The sequence below is a fragment of the Athene noctua genome, chromosome 3 (genome assembly GCF_965140245.1).
Source record: "Athene noctua chromosome 3, bAthNoc1.hap1.1, whole genome shotgun sequence".
Classification (NCBI taxonomy): Eukaryota; Metazoa; Chordata; class Aves; order Strigiformes; family Strigidae; genus Athene; species Athene noctua.
The window spans coordinates 57,740,218-57,763,313 of NC_134039.1; the positions used below are offsets into that span (position 1 = coordinate 57,740,218).

The 23,096-nt window shown below is 36.2% G+C and overlaps 1 protein-coding gene across 4 annotated transcripts in view; it reads right to left on the reverse strand.

Moving 5' to 3' along the window:
• The window catches only part of DOCK4 (dedicator of cytokinesis 4), a 255,172-nt gene that overhangs the window by 160,322 nt on the left and 71,754 nt on the right, over positions 1 to 23,096 (reverse strand). For 2 of the 4 annotated variants that reach the window (XM_074903110.1, XM_074903109.1), the window contains exons 1-6: positions 16,016 to 16,045; positions 13,045 to 13,051; positions 6,013 to 6,096; positions 4,998 to 5,038; positions 2,570 to 2,625; positions 542 to 638 (exon numbers count right to left, since the gene is read on the reverse strand). In XM_074903110.1, coding sequence (XP_074759211.1) covers positions 542 to 638; positions 2,570 to 2,625; positions 4,998 to 5,038; positions 6,013 to 6,096; positions 13,045 to 13,051; positions 16,016 to 16,045 — 315 coding nt within the window. Of the gene's footprint in view, positions 1 to 541; positions 639 to 2,569; positions 2,626 to 4,997; positions 5,039 to 6,012; positions 6,097 to 13,044; positions 13,052 to 16,015; positions 16,046 to 23,096 lie in introns of those variants that run through there. The other 2 variants (XM_074903108.1, XM_074903107.1) reach the window with 1 other exon arrangement.

A 23,096-nucleotide genomic window follows, 5' to 3' on the forward strand; every position in this document is an offset into this window, starting at 1 on the left:
TTCACTATTGTTAATCAAGCACCACCCCGCAGCCTCCCTCAGCAATGAGAACTCAACAGCTGGCATCCCTTGATCTCTGTGTCGTATACAGACATCCTGGTCAAATAACATGGACACATCTCAGTGCTTGTGAGTGTGTGGATGTGAGAGGAAATAAAAATATATGAGAAAATGAGTACAAAACAAATCAACTGGTTGAGAGATTTTTCAATAATATACTATATTTCTATATTTCAATAAAATACCAAAATTGTTTGTTACACTTATTTTTGATACTTTAGTTTACAAACAAAGGAATCCTTAGATCCATCAGCTACACAATGAAGCTGGTCAAGACTCAATAAATTGCTAAAGTTTAGTAGCAGTAATAGTCAATTATTGGAACAAATTAAGAGATTTATTTAGTCCATAATTAGAACCGTTATAAACCAAACTGAATGTTTTTTTCTGAATTACATACTTAACTTAATTAGAGTATCTCAACAACTAAGTGTCTTTTGAGTTGGCATTAAATCAAAGCAACATTATTCAGGGTACTTGCCACATAGAGTTGTTTCCACATCGTTCCCCAGTCTCTCAAAGTTGATGTCATTTCTGTAATAACAGAATCTTCTGTTGGAATAACCATTTCAAATTGTCTGTAACATGCAGAAGAATACATGATATTACACAAACATTACAAATCCCATTACAGTTACCAATATAAAGACTTCCTCCTGCCAACACTGATGTCTATCAACCTACATGGGTGCTCCTTTAGTCTATGACACTTTTTATTTCTCTATTTCATTTAATCCCTGTGGAAAGTCTTGGTGCTAGAGAAGTCAAGGTGAGTTTTTTACAATGAGATAAAAACTACTTTCACTGCAGAGTAATTCTCACAGTTTCCAAAGGGATCTTGATGCTTCTGCTTAAACACCAAATCATTGACTGTTGCCACTCTTTTTTACATCTCTGTTTATAGAAGTAAGACAGAAAATGCTATTTCTTCAACTAAAAGAGGATATAAAAACCAAAAAGAAACTTGTACAGTGTGAGCAAGTTCTTGCCTATTTGATTCTGGTCAAGAAAAAGCTGAGTTGGCTCGGTTAAGATCAAACTCTACCACATCATCACTTTACACACCACCATCACTACCACTTCATTCTCACTCACAGTACATTTCAAAGGTTTGCATTCACGATGGGATTACTTTTCTCATGACATCATTTCTCTCTTAGCAAGTTAATATAACACTGTGGCAGCCCCTGGCCGTGATGTGCTGTAGGACACATGGCCTGAATGGGAAACACAGATTAACGAAGAAAACAGAGGCAACAAAGATTGAACTCCCTGCAAGTATTGTCAAGGTGTCTGCTAACAAAAATTATTCCATCTTTAAGCTGTGTTTTACTGTGATGGTTTACAAGAGTTTTATTTCACTGAACCTTCAGTTTGACCTAGAACCACTTTTAAATGAGAAATGATCCTAGGGCGTAACAAACCACATGTAGCCTGAACTACATAGGAAACAACAGTGTTTAACAGTACTGTGCAAGCCATTTTCTCCTGTGGGCATGAGACTTTTCAGGGTTTTTTTATGTATCATTACAGTCTTGATGATTACTTTTGCCCATCATCATCATGGACCTTCTACTCACTCATTTATGCTCCCAAGATAAACGTCACTTACACCTGATGTTCAGGCATCATCTGTTATGATGAGAAATGGCTCCACCTAAACAGGTTTTGAACCATTATGTATCAGTTCTCTATTAATCAACCTAAATAAATGCTTCCAAATTAAGTAAAACTTTGGAAAAAACTGTGTTGAACTAAGATCACTGACAAAAAGTTTTTGAAAGTGATATGTGAAGGTAAGTATTGTATCTAAAAAAAAAAATAAAATCAGTGTTTCTTTTAGTCAGAACATTTGAGTTCCAAAACAAGATTTTTAAACTAATTTTAACCCATTGTTCTGTTTTTTATTAACTTTTCTAAAAATGAAAAGAGATCAGTTAATAATACTGGCTGTTCATTACATGAAGAAAAGAAGTAAAAGAAAAAAAAAATCTTTATTCATTTACAGTTTTAGCAAAATCTTTTGCCACTGAACTGAGACATTATTTTACCTTTTTTTTTGTAAAAGGCCACCTGTCTGCCATGGTACAGCTACTGTTCTCAAAGAAATCAACTAATCTTAAAGAGGAGATTAATAGCCAGCTTCTCTACAGAATAACTTTGTCTAATTAAGGCAATACTTTCTTCAAGCCAGACAACAACAGGAAGTGAAAACATGCAATTGTTATTTCTTTCCCCTAGATGATACAGACTGATATTCCCAGTTGTTTTTTCAGAAGACATCACTCCAATTTTATAACCATGCAAGAGTATCAGGTTAGCTAAGGTATCAGGTAAGATAAGGTGAGATACCAGGTAAGGTATCAGGTAAGAGTATCAGGTTAACTATTTCAAGTCCTATAGTGGTAAGATGAAGTTAAAATAATTATAATGAAATCACCACTTTTAAGCCATAGATCTTTGGTACAAGTAGCAGTTTAAATATTTGAATCCAGAACATTTTACCTACCCTTTGTTCTTAACACATGCATTTTTCAAGTGAATGTAGTTGGATGGAAATATGCCCTGAAAAATAAAAATAGTTTAGGTTAAAACAAAAAAACCTCCCCTTACATGAGTTTGGAGTACCATTTAGTACTATTTAATATGCAAATGTGTGCTGAATTGAAAGTCCTCCTAATAATTACCAAGAAACATGCACCCCAGAAAAAGCAATATATACTCAGTATAGATCTCACAGAAACTAAAATGCCATACTCAGTAGAGTTAAATCCTTCAATACTTCAGAAAATTAAAAGATTGCTTGAGAGCTCACTTATCCGAGACGTTTTTATTAATTATTTCCACCTTGACAAGAAACTGTGGGGCATAACATCGTACCAACATCACCATCTTAAAAACAGTATCTTCAGATAGGGATTTTCAAAATAAGGCAAAATAAATAAAGTTTACAAAATTCAATAACAATACAGTTAATAAAGAAAGTCAAAATAGTTTTATTTGGTGGCTACTGCAGCGCACAGGAAAGCTGTGTTAGATGCCTACCCAAGAGCCTCAGTGTCCTGGCAGGAGTGGTCCTTTTCTAGTTATTTAAGGCCTCTCCACTGTTCTTTAGAATAGACAGCATTGCTGCAACCATCATACTGCTCTTACAGTGCACTAGCCTTCATAAATCACAACAGTAAACAAAATGATGCATTTCAGCTTCAAGGTTCTGGATGGGAACGTAATATGCTACAGCTTGTTACATAATGTAGTGACGGAAAATACATATATGTTCTCTTTATAATAAGCACAGCTGCATACAGCTTTTCTTTGTGATGATGGTGCCACATTTTCTTTTAACACAGACGTTAGACCTTCGACAAAACCACATCTACTATGTAGAGGCAACTGCCCTTGTAAATGCCCCTACTCCTCTATCATGTTAAGTAGTTCAGAAGAGCATCTCCCAAGGACAATAAGATGCAAAACCTTGCACTTGTAACGATGTGCCAGAAAACAGGATGGCTCCACATGCATGCTTACTGCAGACCAGCTGCCTCAGATAATTTCTTTGTGTGTCAAAGCTGGGAGAATAACAAGGGAAGAATCTTGACAGATCAATACCAATACAAGCGGAGTTACAATGTGCTCTTACTATTTTACTTTCAAAGACACTCCCTTCAAAAACTCGATTCAGAAAACTGTTTGCATTCACACTAGGAAAGCAGAAAATATGTATCTCCTTCCTTCACACATCAAGTCATGTTTAGAAAACCTATTCATAACTTCTATCAACACATTTGACAGACCACAAAGCAAGACTGACAGCAAGCATGTGGTGAGAATTGCAAGAAAAGACACAGAAGATGCAGTAACAAATCCCAACTGCTCATGTCTTATAAATCAAATTGCAATATATATCAATGAGGTGAAAGTAGTAAACATGAGGTTAAATTCTGTGGCTTAATTTATTGTTCACATTGACCTTCCATATAAAGCAAAGGAAATTTATGTGAGCAGAGACTGCAGTCCTAGGCACAAAAAACCAGTGACTTATAATACGAGCCCCTATCAACCTCTGAAATTAACGTATATGTGCCCTATTTTGCAGCTGAAGGGGCTTGGAAATGAAGAGAGGGAAAAAGAGAAAAAAAATTACAATGCAGGTTAAAGGAGCAACAAACGATTTAAGATCGTTCTTCAATGGCTTTAGTAACACTAAAACCTCTAGTACTGTGTTGAGGAAAAAAGAAATAATTTGAAATTATTTCCCATATGAAAAACAAAATCTTTACAGTCGCAGAGGCAACTCAACAGGAGATATTAAGAAAACAGAAACACAAATAAGATAGGTAAAGCTTAAACATATTCAACATCAACAAATGCTGAAATATGAATTTCATAATATTTCATGTCTGAATACAGAAAAAAATGCTGAAGTCTGGTTTAGAGTACTATAAGCTATACTAGATAGTACTGAAATCATAGAACACACAAAGAAAAATAAAATGAACCATCTATTTTAAATGACAATAAATATCTTTTGTTCAACTGATACTCTGCATGTGGTTCCTATAAACTGGCTGTCTCCACTGGCTGCTCTAAATTAATTTATAACATCAAGAAAAATAGGCACAGTCTAACCAACTTTTCCAACAGTATTTACAATTTGTATTCTCTGTAGTTTTTTCTGTTCAGCTTACCCTCCTTTGGGTTCACATTTCAAAAAATCAGGAATAAAACTAAATACACCAGAGCCTCGGATTTATAAACTGTATCATCTTAATACATAGGAGCATTTTTAAAGGAGCATAATTAAAGCACCATCAGTAATATACTTAACGCTAAGCTCTAGTTTTAAGAGTAAGTATCATATACCTACATGGAGACTAGCTTTTAAAAAGTAAATATAAATTTTTGACAAAGCATGCAAAACTTCAATTGACCTTTACCTTAACATTGGGGTTTTTCAAGGCAAATCCTCTGTACCATCCTGTGAAGAAAGAACATTTTGCTTTTTGAAGTATGTAAATCGTTTCCATGAGTAAAACAGACTTAATTTTTCACTTTTGGACAATGACACAGTGCTGTCAGACTGCACTTTTTTGAAATGTATTTTGTTTAAACCAGCTCATATTCAGATGACTGAATTCACACAATTAGAGGCATTACTCTTTAAACCTGTATCCCCAAATGTTTCTAACAAGGTAACCCAGGTATATTTTGCCCTAGACACCACACCAGACAAAAGGAAAATGGTTTCATATTCACTGAAAACATTTACAAATCATTTTTGGACTTCATGTTCTAAATCTATCAACCATGTTACAGTACAAAATTTAAAATATACCTGATTCAAAAGAACAGATCCTATGCCTTCATTAAGAAAATTTCTTACAAAGTTAACAGTATATAAACCTGATATGAAACTAAAAAATACCTACATAATCCTAAATGATCAAAAAATCATATTGACAGAAAATGTCAGAAATGTGTTAAGAAGGCAGATAATGAAAAACATGCAACTTTATTTCTCTTACACTAGTAACAGATGTTTGCTGAAATCATATTAGTATTCTACACCTCAGAACAAAGGCAGAAGAGAATGTTTATGCTGCTTTAAGATTTGAACTTATGACTTTGAATTCATTTGAAAGGGTCTTGCTAACAGCCAGGTTTCACTTGGAAATACCAAGAAAATAAAAGAATCACAATAACTCCTTGCTGTTTTAACTGTTATCCTCTTTGAATGTTTATTAAACAGAGAGATTAAATAAAAAGAATGAATGCCAAATTAGTTATCATAAGGATTGGAATTCACTGGAATTGTGAAAAAAATGAAGAGGCCAGAATGTGTTATTGACTTCAAACATGTGTTAATTTAAGACAAGAAATTAATAATAATAGGGTTCAAACCAACAGTATGCAAAACTTCATTATCACTGGAATCCCAACCTGTGAACTCACCATCACATTTCTCTAGTATTTGAACGGTGTCTCCAATCTCCAGTGATAGGCCATGTGGGACTGTCCCTCGAAAACCAGCTATTACTAAAAAAGATAGTAAGTTTCAATTATTCACAACATTTAAATACAAACTTTTATTCCTCTTGTTAACAAAAATAGTATATTAACAGGGGAAGTTAAGTGTTAGAACAAACAGGCTTACTGAAATTTAATAAACTGTAGTAAGAATCAGAGGCTAAGTCACTTCTATGAGCAGAAAATTTAAAATATGGGACTCGTAAAGAAACCAAAACACTTACAGACCAACTATACACGAATGGAAAGATTGTCCTGGAGAACACCATTTGCTAGACCACAACTACCCTGAAGGACAGGAACGGTTTTATTCCAAATGCTCACACTAACACATTTCATACCTCAGAGTTTTGCAAGCTGAAAGTGCCAATATTTTTGTTGCCATCTATACCACCCACACGCCACAAAAGGAAAACCTTATTTCACATTCACGTAATGGATGCTACAGACCCGTCACTCCGTATAATCCCAAATGTGAGGAAATAGGGGGTGGAGACCAGTAAAGCATGATTTTGATTCTTTGTATTGTAATACTCTTTCGGAGCTTAATTTTGCAGTTGAAGAGGAAAACAGCCTTCTATGAATATAAGCAGGACACAATGCTCAAAATCACTTAGTGGCCTAACAGCCATCTTGCTGCTTTTCGTTTATCTACCCATCTAGACAGGAAAACCCAAATCTCAAAGCAAAGTAAAGAAACCACCAGCTCAGAGGCGTGACAACAATTCTTCACATGAAAAAGCCAAAAGGAAACCCTACGGGTGCAGATATGCATATAAAGTAACTACTCTTCCACCAAAGGACCTGCAAGATTTTGACACAACAATCCATTTCGGCAGCTCTTACCTGCTATCAGCGGTCTCTCCCTCCACAGGCAGAGACTACGCTCAAACACAATATAACCCGCCATCCACCACCTGTGCTTGTCATATTGTTCATCAAAGGCAGCAGGAGATATTAGCTGTCAGCAACCACAAAAACTGAAAATGCATTTGTGAATCTTTGCCAGAAAGTTCCAGATTTTAAGAGTAAACCAAGAGGATATGGTTTATACTATAAATGGCATGTAGAAAAATGTACAAAAAGCAAATTTTTCCCAAATCTTTCTTCAGAATTTAAGGCTTCAAAGCTCACTGATTTCAATCGTCACTGTGCTTAACCCATGGTCTTTATTTATCCCTTTGAAAAAAGCCTGTGAGATTATGTGCCTGGTCAGTCCCTAAGAGTTTGATATAACACATGACCAGTATTTGTAGCATTGAGGTTGGTGCTTTCCCCCCCACCAGGCATGTGTCTTGAATCAATCTCTATTCATTTTGGTGCTCCTCCTACTCTCCAGTTTATTTACACAGAACTAAAATACCCTCAGATAAGTACTATGAAATAAAAAGAGTTACTTTGGTTCCCCCCCATGATCAAGTACACTATTTTTTTAAGAGGGCAGTTGCAAGACATCATTCATACACTGAAAAAGTGTCTAAGTGTTAAAAATGAGAATCTTTCCATTAATCCTTATACAAATATTATTTTGTATTTAACTATGAACAAATTAAAAACAAGACTCCCTGAATATCAATAAAATGTATATCTAAACCTCTCTGTGGCACTGGAATGGCCGGAGTAAATCTGGTCATCTTTCTAGCTTGCAAGAAGCAAAACTGAATGATGAAGCCTATCAAAATAGCACCTACAGCCACTGAAATAAAATGAAGGAATTAAAAGAAGCAGCATGCAAAATCAAATGAAACCCTAGTGTGTTACTACACTTGTGAGATGTCTTAATTTTAAACTCCATGAGACAAAAAAGAATGCCAGTAATTTTCTCCTTAAAAGCCAATATATCCTGTCACATTGTTATGATTCGACTTTGCTGTGACATTCAGTTTTTATTGCTTAGTTACTACATCTGTTAAAGATCTTTTTTAAGAGAAGTTTCAAAAAAAACTTTTAAGACAAAAAAGTACTGAAGTCTGACACAGTGTAGAAAATAGCTAAAATTCGGTTTAGAGCATGTATGGAAGAAAAAAAATATACTTTGAAATATCTTCCTGAAGGATGGCCTGCAGAGTTCCAGAAAAAGAAATAAAGAAACAAGGGCATCACCTGTACTGCTCAACCAGCATGTTAACCCAATCCACTCACAAAACTCTGGCTGGATTCCTGTGGAGGTCTTGCAGTGAGTTCAGGATCAAAACAGACAGCCCATGCTCTTGAGCAATGTCACTCAAAACAAAAGAAAGCGCACTGCAGAGCAGCAGAGAATTTAATCCAAAGCACAGGAATCCACAGATAAAATTTAGCACTAGCAGACAAATGTTTACTTGGCTAATTTTCTACTAATCAAGTGATGTTATAGAATTGGAACAGAGATAGAAGGTGGCTGTTCGTGAGTTTTTAGTTTATCTGTGGTATATATACATAATTAGATTACAGGGAGGATAACAATGAAGTCATGGAAGGAGGTAGTTAGAGTTCCACCAGAGAAAATCCCAGAGTTCAGCTAGGACACAGGGTTCTTAACCAAGTCATGATATAAATTTGATGTACTGAAACACTTGCTCTTTCCTCCAATTACCACATTGTTCTGCAACACTCTGCAGATGCTCCTTAACTCTTTCTCCTAACATTAGTAAGTACATAATTAATCACTCTGTGGTGACCATGGCTTAAGATGATCTCAACCTAACTTGAGAGCAGTAGACATTTATCATACTTATAGAACTGGACATTTTATACACACAGCATTCACTGAATCACATGGATCAAATACACATCGTTTTCACACTTATAACAACAGTAGCTGCTATGGTTATCACCTTCTCTCACTTCCACTGCAACTGGATAGCGGAGACCTTAGGAAAGAAGGAGGGAGAGAAGAAGAGAAAGGCACTCTGAATATAGCTCACCTACCAGTATCTTCAGTCTTTGCAGATGCACTGTCCATATACATGTCCCCAGAAAGCTAAGTATCAAAACCACTTACATCTAGATACATTTTTTTGTCATTGTAGTACCTGAAGGTCATATAGACGTCCTGTTTGTGTTTCAAGCACAGACATAGTGATTGATGCCCTCTTCAATCACCTCTCAGACACTGAAGAAACATGGAATTCCACAATAAAAGTCTGTAGGAGGATATATTCTCAAAAGTGGTTTAGAACCTGAGTTCAAATACAGCAGCCAGCTGGCATTATTAAATATTTTCTTGCTGCCAAAGGGTGCTCAGAGAATAAGAAAGCAAAACAACAACACAGGACACAAAAACCTAATCCACACTGAAGATTAAATCATACAGTGAGAACTACAGTGACATGAAATAAAAACAGCTTTGGGTTTAATGTCAAGATTAAAATTTTTAGGGTTTTGCAGGTACAGTGAATCCCAAGTTATGAAACAACCCATTTCCATGAGAACTATGTGGAAATAATCAGAAAGAGAAGAAAAGTCATGAGATAACCCGTTACCTGTCTGTGATTAACTACTAATCAAATGTGCTAATATTTTCTTAATATTCTTCTACATTTCAATCGAACAGGATCAGTTCAGTCAAGAATTTGACATAAGACCTTACAAGGTATCTTTTCTATGTGTTTCACAGTTTTTCACTACAAGTTTGAATAATTGGAAAGAGGTTTCCAGTCCTTACCTTCATATTAGACCACCACTGCAATTAGGGAAAAGAGGAAAGAGACTAAACAATCTGATAGAGCCCTTTATGTTTATCTTCTCAAAACAAACTTCATCTTTCTGCTCTCATCCAAATCACCGCCTGTGTGTGCTCACTGTTGGACAGCTTTACATAACGCAATCACCTGGCATATTAAAAGATCAATCCAAGCTGAAGGTCTTAAAGCCTAAACTAAGTTTTTGGTGCAGGACTCACCATTTGCTCATTTAGCACACAGATAGCATTGCTTTTTCTACTTGCAACTAGTGCATTCAAATCTAACATGTGAGTTAGCATCATAAAGACACATTTGAGACTCACCAAGAACATGCTAGGTGTCATGACTGCCTTGACTTTTTGTTTATAAAATGAAAATGTCTCCCCACAAAGGGTGCAATGTGACATGGTGTTCAAGATGCCCCCATCAGACATTAAAATTAAGATCAGCGCTATGAAAGGAGACACACAGTACACCGCAAGTTCCTGGCTGAGAAGCAGGACATACACCCCCACATAGAAAGGAATCAATAGCAGTAAAAGCAACATCTAAGCAACTACTAATACCTCAAAAATGAGCATTTGTACCACAATAGCAGACTCAGGTTCCACGTAATAAAAAACAGTCCTTCACTGAAGAAAGCTGAGGGGGAAGAGAATGTGGGGGGGTAGGAAAATGTAAATTAATAATTACTTGGCCATATTGTGCATGCTAAATGCTGGAGTAAAAACTAGACTCCAGAACAATGTCCTAAGTCATGATGGCCCAAATATCAGATGTAGTATATGAACCACAGAGAAATGTGGTAAAAACAGACTGGAAAATAACAGATTTGGAGGGTGGGAACACCCGTGTCAGAGGGACTGGTTTTGACAGGAAGCAAAAATGCTTTGACAGAGAAGGAATTGACGAGCTGGTAATAGGGGTGGGTAGCCCACTTCAAAGTTTTGCTTGGAGTTATATTCTTAAAATGTTTATGCCTGAAGTACACTAGAGATCTGCACATAAGAACTAATGAAGCAGACATTGTTGTTCCTTTTCTCCTAACAGATAACCAGAAGCTATATTGATTCCAGATATTATCTGCTATAATTGAAATCAGGTCCTCTTGGCAGAAAAATAAATTTTAAAATTTTTTATTCTGGACTTGAAGTGCCATTCTTTCACCAGATTGAAAGTTTCAAGTACAACTATTTCAAAGGGGTTTTTTTCTATTCACCAATCGAAAAAATAACCAAAAAAAAGCTGCCATAAATGAAACCAGGGAGCTTCTAACATTATAAAGTTATTATATTAGTTAAAACAGCCATTTACTGTTGAAATTTTCCCTTATGATGGAAAATTAAGTTTGTTTTTATGCAGTTTTTTAGCTGACGAGTAATGATGTGTATATATTACCTTTGAGGAAGGTTCTGATTCAGTGGTGTTTACTGCAGAAATGTAAAAAATTGTCCTTTGATATGTACTTATGGGTAGTAAATACAACAGACATCTGTCACTGTAAGCAACTGGAAGAAGTGCAACATTAGAGAGAGCACATCATTAAGACAGACATAAAAAAAAAAAAAAAGGAATCATACCAATGACTCAGGATAGTTTGTAAACTCATGTCTGAAGCTATTAACCACTGGCAAGCAATGCAAGCACCCCATGGTACAGCTTTCAGTATTTTGTGGCACAGGGACCTCCTGAGCCACACACGGTACTTCTGTGTTCAACGACCGCTGATGGCTTCTTCTTCTACGAATTTGCCTAATCAGGCTTTACATGCATCATAATGTCAGCGTCCACAAACTTACAGTAAGCTTTCCAGTTTAAATATGCTTCATGGAAAAAAAGTCTTCCTTTTGTTTTACAGTGCCACATAAAATTTCATTTCATGTCCACCTGTTCTTGTGGGAAAGTTTGAATAAGCAATCTCTTGTCACCCTCTCTGCACCTTAGATGTGCCTTCTTCCAGGATGAAGCGCTTTTTCTCCTCAAAAGAAGCTGAACAACCTTTTTAGATTTCTAAACAGGTAGAAATTTTAGAAGCATAAACACAAAGAAGTATACAATTTTGCTAATGCAGAAAGGCCATCCTGTGCACTGAGCTTTGACTACGTATGAATTGATCTGGATGGAGTGGCATGATAGCATAGCTACATGCTCATGCTTCTAATATACAAGTTAATTTGGGCATCTGTTCAGTAATGCACTGTGCTGCCTACAGATATCCTAGAAGGCTTGTTGCAAACCAAAATCAAACTAATGAAGACAGAGACAGAAAAGCGGGGAGGGGGGGAGAATCAATCTAATCTCCTTTCAATAAACATAATAAGTATGAATGTTTAGTTACAATAACAGAAGTGATCCTTAAATCTCCTGCAGTTTAGTGAGATTAATCACTCTCAAATTTAAATAAAAGAATTCAAGTTCTCTCACCAGTGTATGTACACCACAGTTAAAAGGATCAAACACATAGCTCAGATGATGACAGTCCAGGACTCCAGTGCCACGTGTGGCTTTTGAACACCTCCAGTGTTGCTCATGTGGTACAGTCAGTTGTTCTTAAGAGATGACTGCTTGCATGGAATTTTCCTAATAAGGACATTTATTGACGAGCTATTCATGAAAATACCTCAGGCACATCAAAAAACATTTAAAAATTTTGTATCAATGTCCAAGCTCTGAAAATACTATATAAAGTAGAATACTTATATACAACTGTTCTTCACCTGTCTGAAAAACAAAACAAAACAAAACCATACAGAATTCCTACTTCTAACAGCACCAGCTACCTATACAGATAAAGCAAATACCAAGTCTGAAATACAAAAATGACACAAAGCTGTAGCAGGCCATATTCCCTCCTGTGCTGGTCTCAACATTTGAATTCAGCAAGGTAATCACTTTCAAATCCCCTATTACAATGCTGCCAAAAACCACAGGGCATTTCTAACATAGGTAATCAGTTTAGTGTGACTGTCTGAACATCTGTCAAGCTCTTCACATCCTGCATCTCAGCTACAGGCAGGAGGAACCTTATCACCTCTTTGATAACAGCTTGATCGGTTTTCCCAATACCTGCAAACATTTTTGCTAACTCTTTCTTTTGGGTACCCTACCTATTAGGCACTATATCTTAGAAAAGAACACTAAAAGTAACAAGTGATGACACCTATTTGCTGTTGAGAATGGCTGCCAATCTAGAACACTAAAACTGGAATAATTCAGAATGTACAACCAGGGTCCCTGTCCTTGCAGATACGAGATTTCATTAATTGTTTTTATTCTTCTATCAAATAGCTACTTAAGCCCTTCGTATTTCTTGAACTCCTGCTGTACCTTGTTATGTCTACATCTTGTCCCTGCTAAGAGCAATTTCTTGATTTACATTAGTTCTGGAACCAGGAATTTAAAAGTAAATAGAAAACAAAAACAGGCATTTACAAGTCTAGAAAATCTAGAACACTTCAAAGTCTATGAATAGATAATACAGTTCCTCTCTCTAAATTTGCTCAGGAGCCTCCTCCTCTACAGAGAAGGAATGTCAATGTAAAACCTGTCAGAGGCATCACGGCAGAAGGCGAGGTGGACCCGGTAAAATCAGGTATAGATGTCATGCATTCAACCAAATTATAATAAAGGAACTAGTCTACATGCAGTTCAACCAGTTGGTTTCACTTACAATTCTCTAACGCAGAGCTACAGATGCAGTATCAATGCAGTAAGACTGCCATCTTGAACAGTAAATGTGGATTAAGTGTCATTTTCCTTCATTACTTGGAAACAGCACAGCTTAAAAATCCAGCTAGTAAAAGGGAAGTGGAAAAAAGTAGATTATGTTAAGATGACATTATCTATGAGAACAAACTTTTTAGTTAAAAATAACCATGTTATTCCCTATGACTTTTATTAAGACTAAGTATTTCAAATTTCTAAGCATTTTCAGACTTTCTTAAGTAATTGCCTTAAGTTTTAATAGCATGATCAAGGAAAAGAGTTACTGCTATTTAACTTTAACTTGAAAAGTCTTCATGTCTTGTTCATAGCCTTTCAGTAACCAAAGTCTTTGACTAAAATCAACCAACGACCAGGGTTTTTTGTAACTTCCTTTAAGTGTCGGGTATGGTAAAGAAGGGAGGTTAATGTATTAATAGCACAACTGCATCATCATCTGAGGTCCACTAAAGCCAGCACAGTCCTGTGATCACAGGTACCAGATCTCATGGCAACTCTTCAGTGCATTTTGGACCTCATTTAAGCATGAGGCGGTGCTCACCAAAACCTCCAAAAATTAAATTTAAGAGACAGGAAGTTCTACATGATTTCAAATCCAGATTCATGGGGATACTTTCTGTATATGCCGGAAGGTTCACTGGCTACCTGTCATATCCCTTCAAAGCCAGCAGAAATTTAACAGGAAAATTAAATGACTCACATAATTATAGACACAGGAGAGATCTCCCAGAAAACAACTTTTTTCAGAATAATACGAAGATGTTTATTTTAAGTTAGGCCTTGAATAGATGAGTACATCCTTATAATTTCATGTTGACTTAATGCAAGGACACTCGGTATGGTCCAAAGTCTAATGACCATACATTTCCTCATTCTTTTTGCTCCCCAAAAGCACTGTAACACAACATGTTTCTCTGAACTTGGGGGAGGGGGGGGGAATTTCGCAGCCTTTAACAAGCTGCAAGCAGCACTGTGCAAACCCAAGCTCAGAAGAGCTGTAGTATTGTGAACTGCAAAGAAAACAGGACTGCTGTGCAAGCTGCAGCATTACTCTTCACCAACTATCAAAGCGACCCAAGGGGAACACTTAGACAACAGTGCAGTTGCTGAGAAACTCCCTGTGTTTGGTATCAAAGACTTTGGGAAATGAGACTAGTTTCCCCTTAATATATTTCACTCCCATTCAAGAAATAAATAGCATTCAAGGAAGCCAAGCAAAGCAGAGGAAAAAACCCTTTTTCTTCACTAATACAAAAGAGACAGAGCACCCATCTTCCACTGTAAATTTTTCTAACAGCCAGGTCCAGCACATGATGTTATAGATGAAACACTGTCCAGTTTTTTCTCCTTTGGAAGAGTGGGTTTTAACTATTTTACCTGTCATCAGTGGAAGACACTAAAAAACTCACTGGAAAAATCAGTGGAACTCACACACACACACACAAATAAAAAAAAATAAACACATCCTACAATTTTCAATGCCACTCATTTTTGGCTTGTCTGGTACCACTGTATTTCAGACGAGTTTTAGTCTCCTGGTAATTTGTATTTCTCTGACATTAAAAATTATTTTAAGTAGTTTCATTTTACCACTAAGAGTTCTGTATATTTTTACTTTAATTTACCTGCAGTGTTCTCTCTAGAATTTTATAACTCAGGAAATTATTCTGGTTTTGTAAACTGTGAGCCTTAACCATGTTGTTATTTACAATGCACATTTATTAAATGTCAATTTTTTGCTGCACATCAAAAATGACTGGAACACAGCTTTATCATGAGTAGTCATTTCTTCAGTAATGAAACAAATACCCTAAAAACTTATGCAATAAGCAAATTATGCAATTTAACGAACATTAAACTGTAATTGTGAGCTTCTGTAGCCTGTCCTACAGGTCAGCCAATTCTGTCTATAAGAATTCAGTATCAGAAAACCTCTTGAAAGACAGGACAGCTTGGCAAGGTGTGGAATTAAGTGCAACTAAGGAAGACAATGATTACAAATTACTTACAAGTACTCTGGCACATGTTTTTTATCTTAAATGAGGCAGAACTTTCTTGATCTAGTGTCACTGAGAGCCATTTCAAATACACTGGAATGCAGCTATCAGAACTAGTAAAGAGAAACTACTTTATCCTCAGAGAAAATCCTCAGAGACTGCTGAAAGCAAGTTTAAACATCCCACTCTGGCTTTAAGCTGGTTTATTAGGTTTAATGGTTGGAAATAACCACTGCACTTTTCAGCCTGATGTCAATAATTGAGCCAGCAGAATTCAGTGTATTTAGCCCTGCAGAGTTTCATCACTAATCCATAATCTCCGTAAAATTAAAACTTCAGGGATATTTAACATAATCCCACAAGCATCTTAAAATGTATGACCAAACAGAAATATAACAACTGCATACACTTTTTTTCCCTAATCAAAAATCTGAAAAATAAAAAAACTACCTGGATGTATACTTTTAACAGTACCTCTGTGGTGTTACAGTGCTCTTTCAGAAGTGCAACTGTAGGATTCTCTTGAAAAATCAGAACCTTCACATACTGCTCATGCTTGCTTAAAACCAGCATCTATTACTAAAAAATCCAGGGTGGAGATAGTTACCTTCAAGTACTTCAAGAGACAAGATGATTCTTTTGGTTTTTAACTCCATGGGAGAGTCACAAAAAATAACTGCCATTTTAACAGTTCTCTCTTTACTCCTTCCTCTAGATTTGGCACAGAAACCTAGGAATAACATTTGGGATACCATGGGTCAAAGAAAGCATGGAAAACAGTGATGTTTTTCTAAGAAAACTGTATTGCGAGACAAATGTTATCATCCTGCACCATGAAATACTTCCTGAGTGAAAACATTCAAGGTCTTGACAAGCAACTGGGCAGTCCCACGCAAACCAGACACAGGTATTTTCTTTTAGTATTAAGGAGTCTGCCCATCCTTCTCCAGACAAAAGAACCTACAAGATTTTTTCCTGAAACTCATAAAATCCACAAGAAGTAAAAACTCTATTTTGTAAATAATAAAAGTTAGCAGAGACACGTAAAAAGGCTTGTGTCTGACAGCAGGTTAGAACAAAGCTTAAATGAGCTAACTCAAATCAAGCAGATCCGCAAGCTATCCTCTTGGCCACTGTCCATGCCATTAAGCCACATTATGTACTTGGTATTTGTTTTGCACTGAAGTGAGGTACAAAACTCACAGACTTAAAGGAAAAGAAGCTGCCAAACTCCACTTAAGAGGGGCATGGAAGAGGCAGGGAATGAAGCCAAATAAAAGTCAAGGCAAAACCTGTAGCAAGGAAGAGCAGAGTGTCCTCCTAGGAGGCTGCTGCCCTGGAAGGGACAGTTTCCAGGGAGGGACAGCAAACAAACAGCAACTCCAGGGCTAGATTTGGCCACAGTGCCACAGTTCATCAAGAGGACCATCACGTCAATCACACAAAGCTGATATAATGATTACACTAATTTAAAATAACTCATTTTCATAAATACTAGGCTTTTTTCCCCCTACAATTAATAGCCTCCTGGGGATCCAGATAGAGTAACAAAGGCCTCATGGGATTTATCCAGCATCTGAGGTAAGGAAAGGACAAAATTGTATTTTTCTCCCATACTTTAAAAGCCCTTCTGAAACAAGAAGGTGAAACTTAAGCAGAAGACCCTTTGCAAAATGACTCTACAAATAAATAAATTTTATACAAAGGAACATTTACTAAGTGATAAACCATAGTGATCATGTTATGCATGTGGTTAAACAAATTATTTGGTCAGGTAGTGGAGCGTGAGTGGATTTTTTCCATTGCCCAGCCACTAAAAATCTTTTTTTTTAACACTTGCCTTCAGAAATTGGTTCCAAATTTATTGGGCTTTTTGTTTGAATACACTCAGAAAGGATATATTAATTCAGATACTGATGGGCACAAGTAAATCACCCAGACCTTACCATTGTCAATTATAAAAACTAAAACAATAATTACATATGTGACTGTACCATCAAGTCAGTGTCCTGAAGTTAATGCACAAAGTTGCACTGTTCACGGAGAAAATATATTCAGGCTGTTGTAAATTACACTGAGAATTCTTTGTATGAGGCTTTCCTCTCTGCTATGAACACTAATGCCTCAGAAATCAATTCATTCCTTAAATAAACATTGACAAAAATAATTTACCACAATTAAATACCCAGTTTTGTTCTTTCAAAGACCAAGTCACAGCTGTACAGTGCTGCAGGAAGAAAGCAGTACAGCCCAACAGCAATGACAGTGCTCAGGAATCCACTTGGCAAAAAACTAAAGAAACCACTGTTCCCACCAATATAATGTAAGAAAAAAATTCTTTCAGAGTCTGGCAGTAACATTACCGATAGAAGTGTTACCATAAAAGAAGCAGGAGCAAGTCACACCAAGCAGGTAAGTCAAGAGTTTTTATCTGCGTCAAGTGGACCACCTCTACCCTATCCTAAGCTCAATGCTTCAGATAATGGCTATAGCTGCCACCATAACAATACACAAGCAAACAAAAACCTACAGTTAAGGTGCAAGCAAAACATCAGAGTTAGCCTGTGGCAAACGGTACATTAAACATTAAAACCTATGTGTAGTATGTTCAAAGCTCCAAAGCATATACAAACCCAATTGCTGCAGTATTCAGAGGTTTTGACACAACCAAAATCCATGGTGAAGCCCCCACCTGCACAAAATTCTGTTCTACATTTTTGGAATAAATGAAACAAGAAGAACCAGAACAGGTTGTGGTTAGAGAAAGACAGGAAGGCTCATCAGGGCATCATCTTCCATTGCAGTAAAGAACTGAGCTTGGAAAAGAGACCTAACTGACAAGGTATTACAGAGATATGCAAATCACAAATGATAGAGGAAAATGAACAGGGAATTAGTATCATCTCCTCCTCCTAAAGCATAACAACTTCAAGGAATGAATGATATGGCAGCAAGTTTGAAATGAATCAAACAATATTTTCACAAAGGCACAATCAAGTTATGGAACATCATTGTCATGAACTCTGTGAAGGTCAAAAATAGGAGAAGTCTTAGAAAAAGGTTACAGATATAGAAGAATTTAAGTACAACAGTCCTAAGGCACCCTTTGGCTTTTGAAGTCTCTAAAAAGTATGGTTAAATCTATACTTTCCTGATTTCTTACTTACTTTCCCAACAGAGGACTAATGGACAGGTAAAGAGGCATCTGCAACTTAATCCAGCGTGACAGCTGTTCAGTTCCTATACTCCGCCAAGCAGTTTCTGGTATCAACTTCAGCTTAAGTAGCAATACACAGGTGTTGAAAATTAGTAAATTAGACAATCAGTAGACTGAAAGAATGTTTTCAAAACTGAGCAAAACAAGCCCTTAAGACTAAGATAAACATCATGTAGCATGTCTACTACCTGGAGATTTCTTCTAAATAAAAGAGTTTCAAAGCTAAAAAAAATCAACTGCTGAGAGCCAAGCCAATGCTGACTGTGAAGATGGCTAAGCACAAACATACTTTAAAAACAACAGTAACTTTCCTTAGACATATCTGGCTTTAACACAACTGTATGATTTAGTACTTCTGAATTATTCCCTTCCCCTTTCAAAAAATCATTCGCCTGTGACTCTGAATTTAAGTAATTGAGATACCAACTCAAATACAGAATCACTGGGAGCACCACACACGAATAAACACTGTTTTGGATTTGATTCAGCAGCAATTTTTGATCTGTATCATAATCCTACTCACTAATTAAAACTATTACAAGTGTGTAAATAATCCATAACACACCTAGCCTGTAAGGTGTTTATTCTTCTAAGAGCCAACTGGAGAGATTAAATCAAAGAAAAATTACATTTTACGGAGTAGGGAAGTATTTGTAACCCAATACACAATCAAACTTGGGGAGGAAGAGGAAAGTAAGGGGCCAAGGCTTGCAACACTGCTTCTAACTTGAACAATTTAAATACAGTATATTCAACTCACTTATAAAAAATATGCACGTGATTAAAATTACCTTCCCAAGTAAAAGGAATCTCTTTTCCACTTCACTAGGATTATCTGACAGGTCAGCCAACAATCACTGCTGGGCTCACATTGAAATTCATTAGTTCCAACGAGCAGCAATGTTAATGGTATGATAATTACACTCATTGGTGGTTTGGCTACTCGTGGTGCCAGAAAGAGATACCATTATGTGACCAACATAATCCTACCTAATCCTTGAAGGCTTGCATGTAAACCACTGAAGTGTCACAGAAAGGAAATTGTATATGAGCAAAATCAGTGAAGTAAAGTGTTATGACTTTTCATACTCGTTTCCTAAAATGTATGTAAATTAGACAATTTTATGCTTTCAGTTTCTAAAAGAATTGGAGATGTCAAGTGAGCTGAAACAGAATCTTCTTGCTCAAGTACATCTTGTGGAATTTTCAGCCTTTATGTTTCAGCTGGATTAGACATGAGAAGAGACAAACTATGAATTTTATTTGGAAATACCCTTAACAGTGCTTCATCTTTTCTGAAAAAAGCCAGCGTACTGATTATGAAATTATATACATTTATTTTCATCTGCCCCATCATTTCTATTTTACTGTTTCGATTCCTTCCCCTCCTTTTTTCTTTTTAAGGACTAAAACAACAACCAACATTGATCGGCACATAGCAAGCAACAGTCAGTAAAAGGACTGACCAAATAGTGATGAATTAAAGTTAAACTGAAGAGATCTTTAACTTCTGTCTTTGTAAATGCAGCACAGTAGTACTCAGGACACAGAAAGGGCCTGATGGTAAGTATGGACACTAGTCTCTATCACAAATACTGAACTGATTAATAGAATTATAATGTAGGGCAAGTACATGCTGAATCAAGACTAAAATATAATCTTAACGATTCAACCTTGCAACTTCCTTTGCCCAGGTAAGCTTTTGAGCTATGAATGTACTCCATCAGGACTAGGGATTTACATAAAATATTCAGGCTTGACCTGGTTTCATGAATGTTAGACCTGTTTAAAACTTGTACAGCTAGGACTGGGAAGCAGAATTAGGGGACAAGACAATGATATTCTGGCTTTTATGCTTTACGATATTTTTTTTTTTCCATTTAATAATTCTTAAAGTATATTTAATTTATTCCAAAATTATTGAAGAAATGAAAGGTCTCTGGGTTTGGCAACACAAAAGCTAAACAAAGTATAGTTGAGCAAAAACTGGGGTAATTCAGATAGATGTATTTTATCTCATGCGTCCTGAATTTAGGGTAGTACTAAATGAGAAAGATGCTTACAGTTTTGACTCCTCCCTTATTAAAAAAACCTCTTTCCATCTTTGGAAGCATATCTTTTAATTTAGAACTTCATACTTAATTCCATTTTTTCACAACTATGAAATCACTAATACACAGAAACTGATAATTTGTGATTTTCAAAACTATGGATTATTCATAACATACAACACAGAACCCATGTAGAATTACATATGCTGTTTTCTAGTGAAATAGCTTGAAGTAGCAGCACAAGTGGAAAAATCACCACTACTAGAATCACGGCATCACTTAGGTTGGAAAGGACCCTTAAGATCACAGAGCCCAGCCATAAAACACACTACACTGTACCCATATATACTCTACTATACCTGTTTCTCAGCAGACTAATTAACTCTTGCCTACACACCACACAAAGGTATCTAATCTTAACTTTGGTATCCAAGAGAGGTCCTTCAGAGCTACATTGACATCTCTGCAAGACACTACATTCTGCAACACAGCCAGGAATACCCAAACATCAGAGTGGCTACAGTTGATGTATGGGGGTTTTGCTTTTCTGGTATTTCTAGTCTAACTAAAAAGGGAAAAGGAAAGACATGACCAGATTTTGTCATAGCTGTGGAGATGAATACTCTGCCAATGACTTACAAAATTTTCCAGTTGGGTTTGCCCTGGAATTCACAACATAAAGCTGACTGCTAGAACAGCCATTGTGAACCTGCAGCTGCAGTATTTTGCCTGTTATAACTTAGAAACTTAAAACCATGACAACAAGACAGTATTCTCTTACATAACAGAAAAACCAACCAACCAACCCACCCCAACAACAACCCACAAACAAACAAAGAACCAAGAATCAGTGGAGGAAAATGAATCAAGGACTTAATCAAAGGTTTATGATGAGAAACTGTGTATTATTCCCAGCAAAACAAAAGTGGTAATGTAAATACAAGTGCTAAACTACTGTAGGCTGCAGCACAAAATTCACTGGAATTCTTAATCTGGTCATAAGACTCTAAGGTAGGTCACAGCAAGCTTAACAAAACTGACAGCAAAGACTAAGGGGTAATAGTATGCAAATCACCTTCCTTGCAAAGTTGATACTTCCACATCCCCCACACTTGATTTTGACCAAGCCTCAACTCCAAAAGCATCCACCGTCTCCACAGAGAAGTATTTATGTACACACCTTTAAAAATAAATATCCAAGACAAACCATGTGCTTTTAGACTAACTCATCTGTTGGAGAACGGCTTGCAGAGAGCAAGGCCATGGGTCTCTGCAGAAGCTGATTGCAGCCATCTGAGGTAAACAAAGGAATAAACCCAGGGTACAGTTATGCCAAACAACAGACTGTTATGTTAACAAAGAGAGAAACTGAGGTACACAATGGCCTTGATGGTAAAAACAACCTTGGGAAAGGAGGCAGGCCAGAAGAGGGAAGATGTTGTGACATGTCTGAGATGCCACAGGGGGCTGGGATATTATAATGTAGCTTTTTACATGTATCCAATAGATTTGTGAGTAGTATGCATGATTATTGTAGAGTGCTTATATAAGGTGTGATTTCTGTCAATAAAGTTGAAGCTTGCTCTATCATTCACATTGAATCGGCTGCTTGCTTCCTCCGCCCGCCGCACTCATCTAGAATTCTTTCATTATTTATTTTTTCTTACAAAGTGATTTACAGTCTTATCTTAAATGTTATGATTAGAAGGTATTAAAGAGACCAAATACATTATATAGAAATCCTCATTCAGAATATACATATATTTCTAAACTTTTTTTTAAACTTGTAATATTAGAACTCAGGCTTAATGGAGATTTTAATCTAACTTTTGCACAGAAGTATTTTAGAACAATTTTCAATTAAATTATGTACTTGTGAAAGGTAAAGAGGAAAATACCACAGTTATTTCTTTGTGAGCAACATTTGTAAGTAAAATTTATGTAACTATGTTTATCTTAATATTCAGCACATCCTGAAAATTATGTTTATTGGTAAAACAAAGAAAAAATGACCCAAGAACAAAAAAGTCTGAAAATTGCCTGGCTTCCTTATATTACAAAATGTAATCATGACTTTCAGTACTTAATATGCTTAACACTTAATACTTTGTAAATTAAATAATTAAGTGAAATTTTCCTCTTCTCTGTATTCAGTGAGTTAACTTATGATATTAGAACTTCAAAACAATTTTGTTTTGTCCAATGGACAGCCAACACTTGAGGATAAAATACTTCATTATAAGTAAACCTCTTGTAAGTGGCTCCCAAATCACATTCTTAAATCTGAAAGGTATACTCTGATAGACAGTTGTATCTAGAGATTCTTTTTCCCTGTCAGTGTTTCAGATTTCACCCT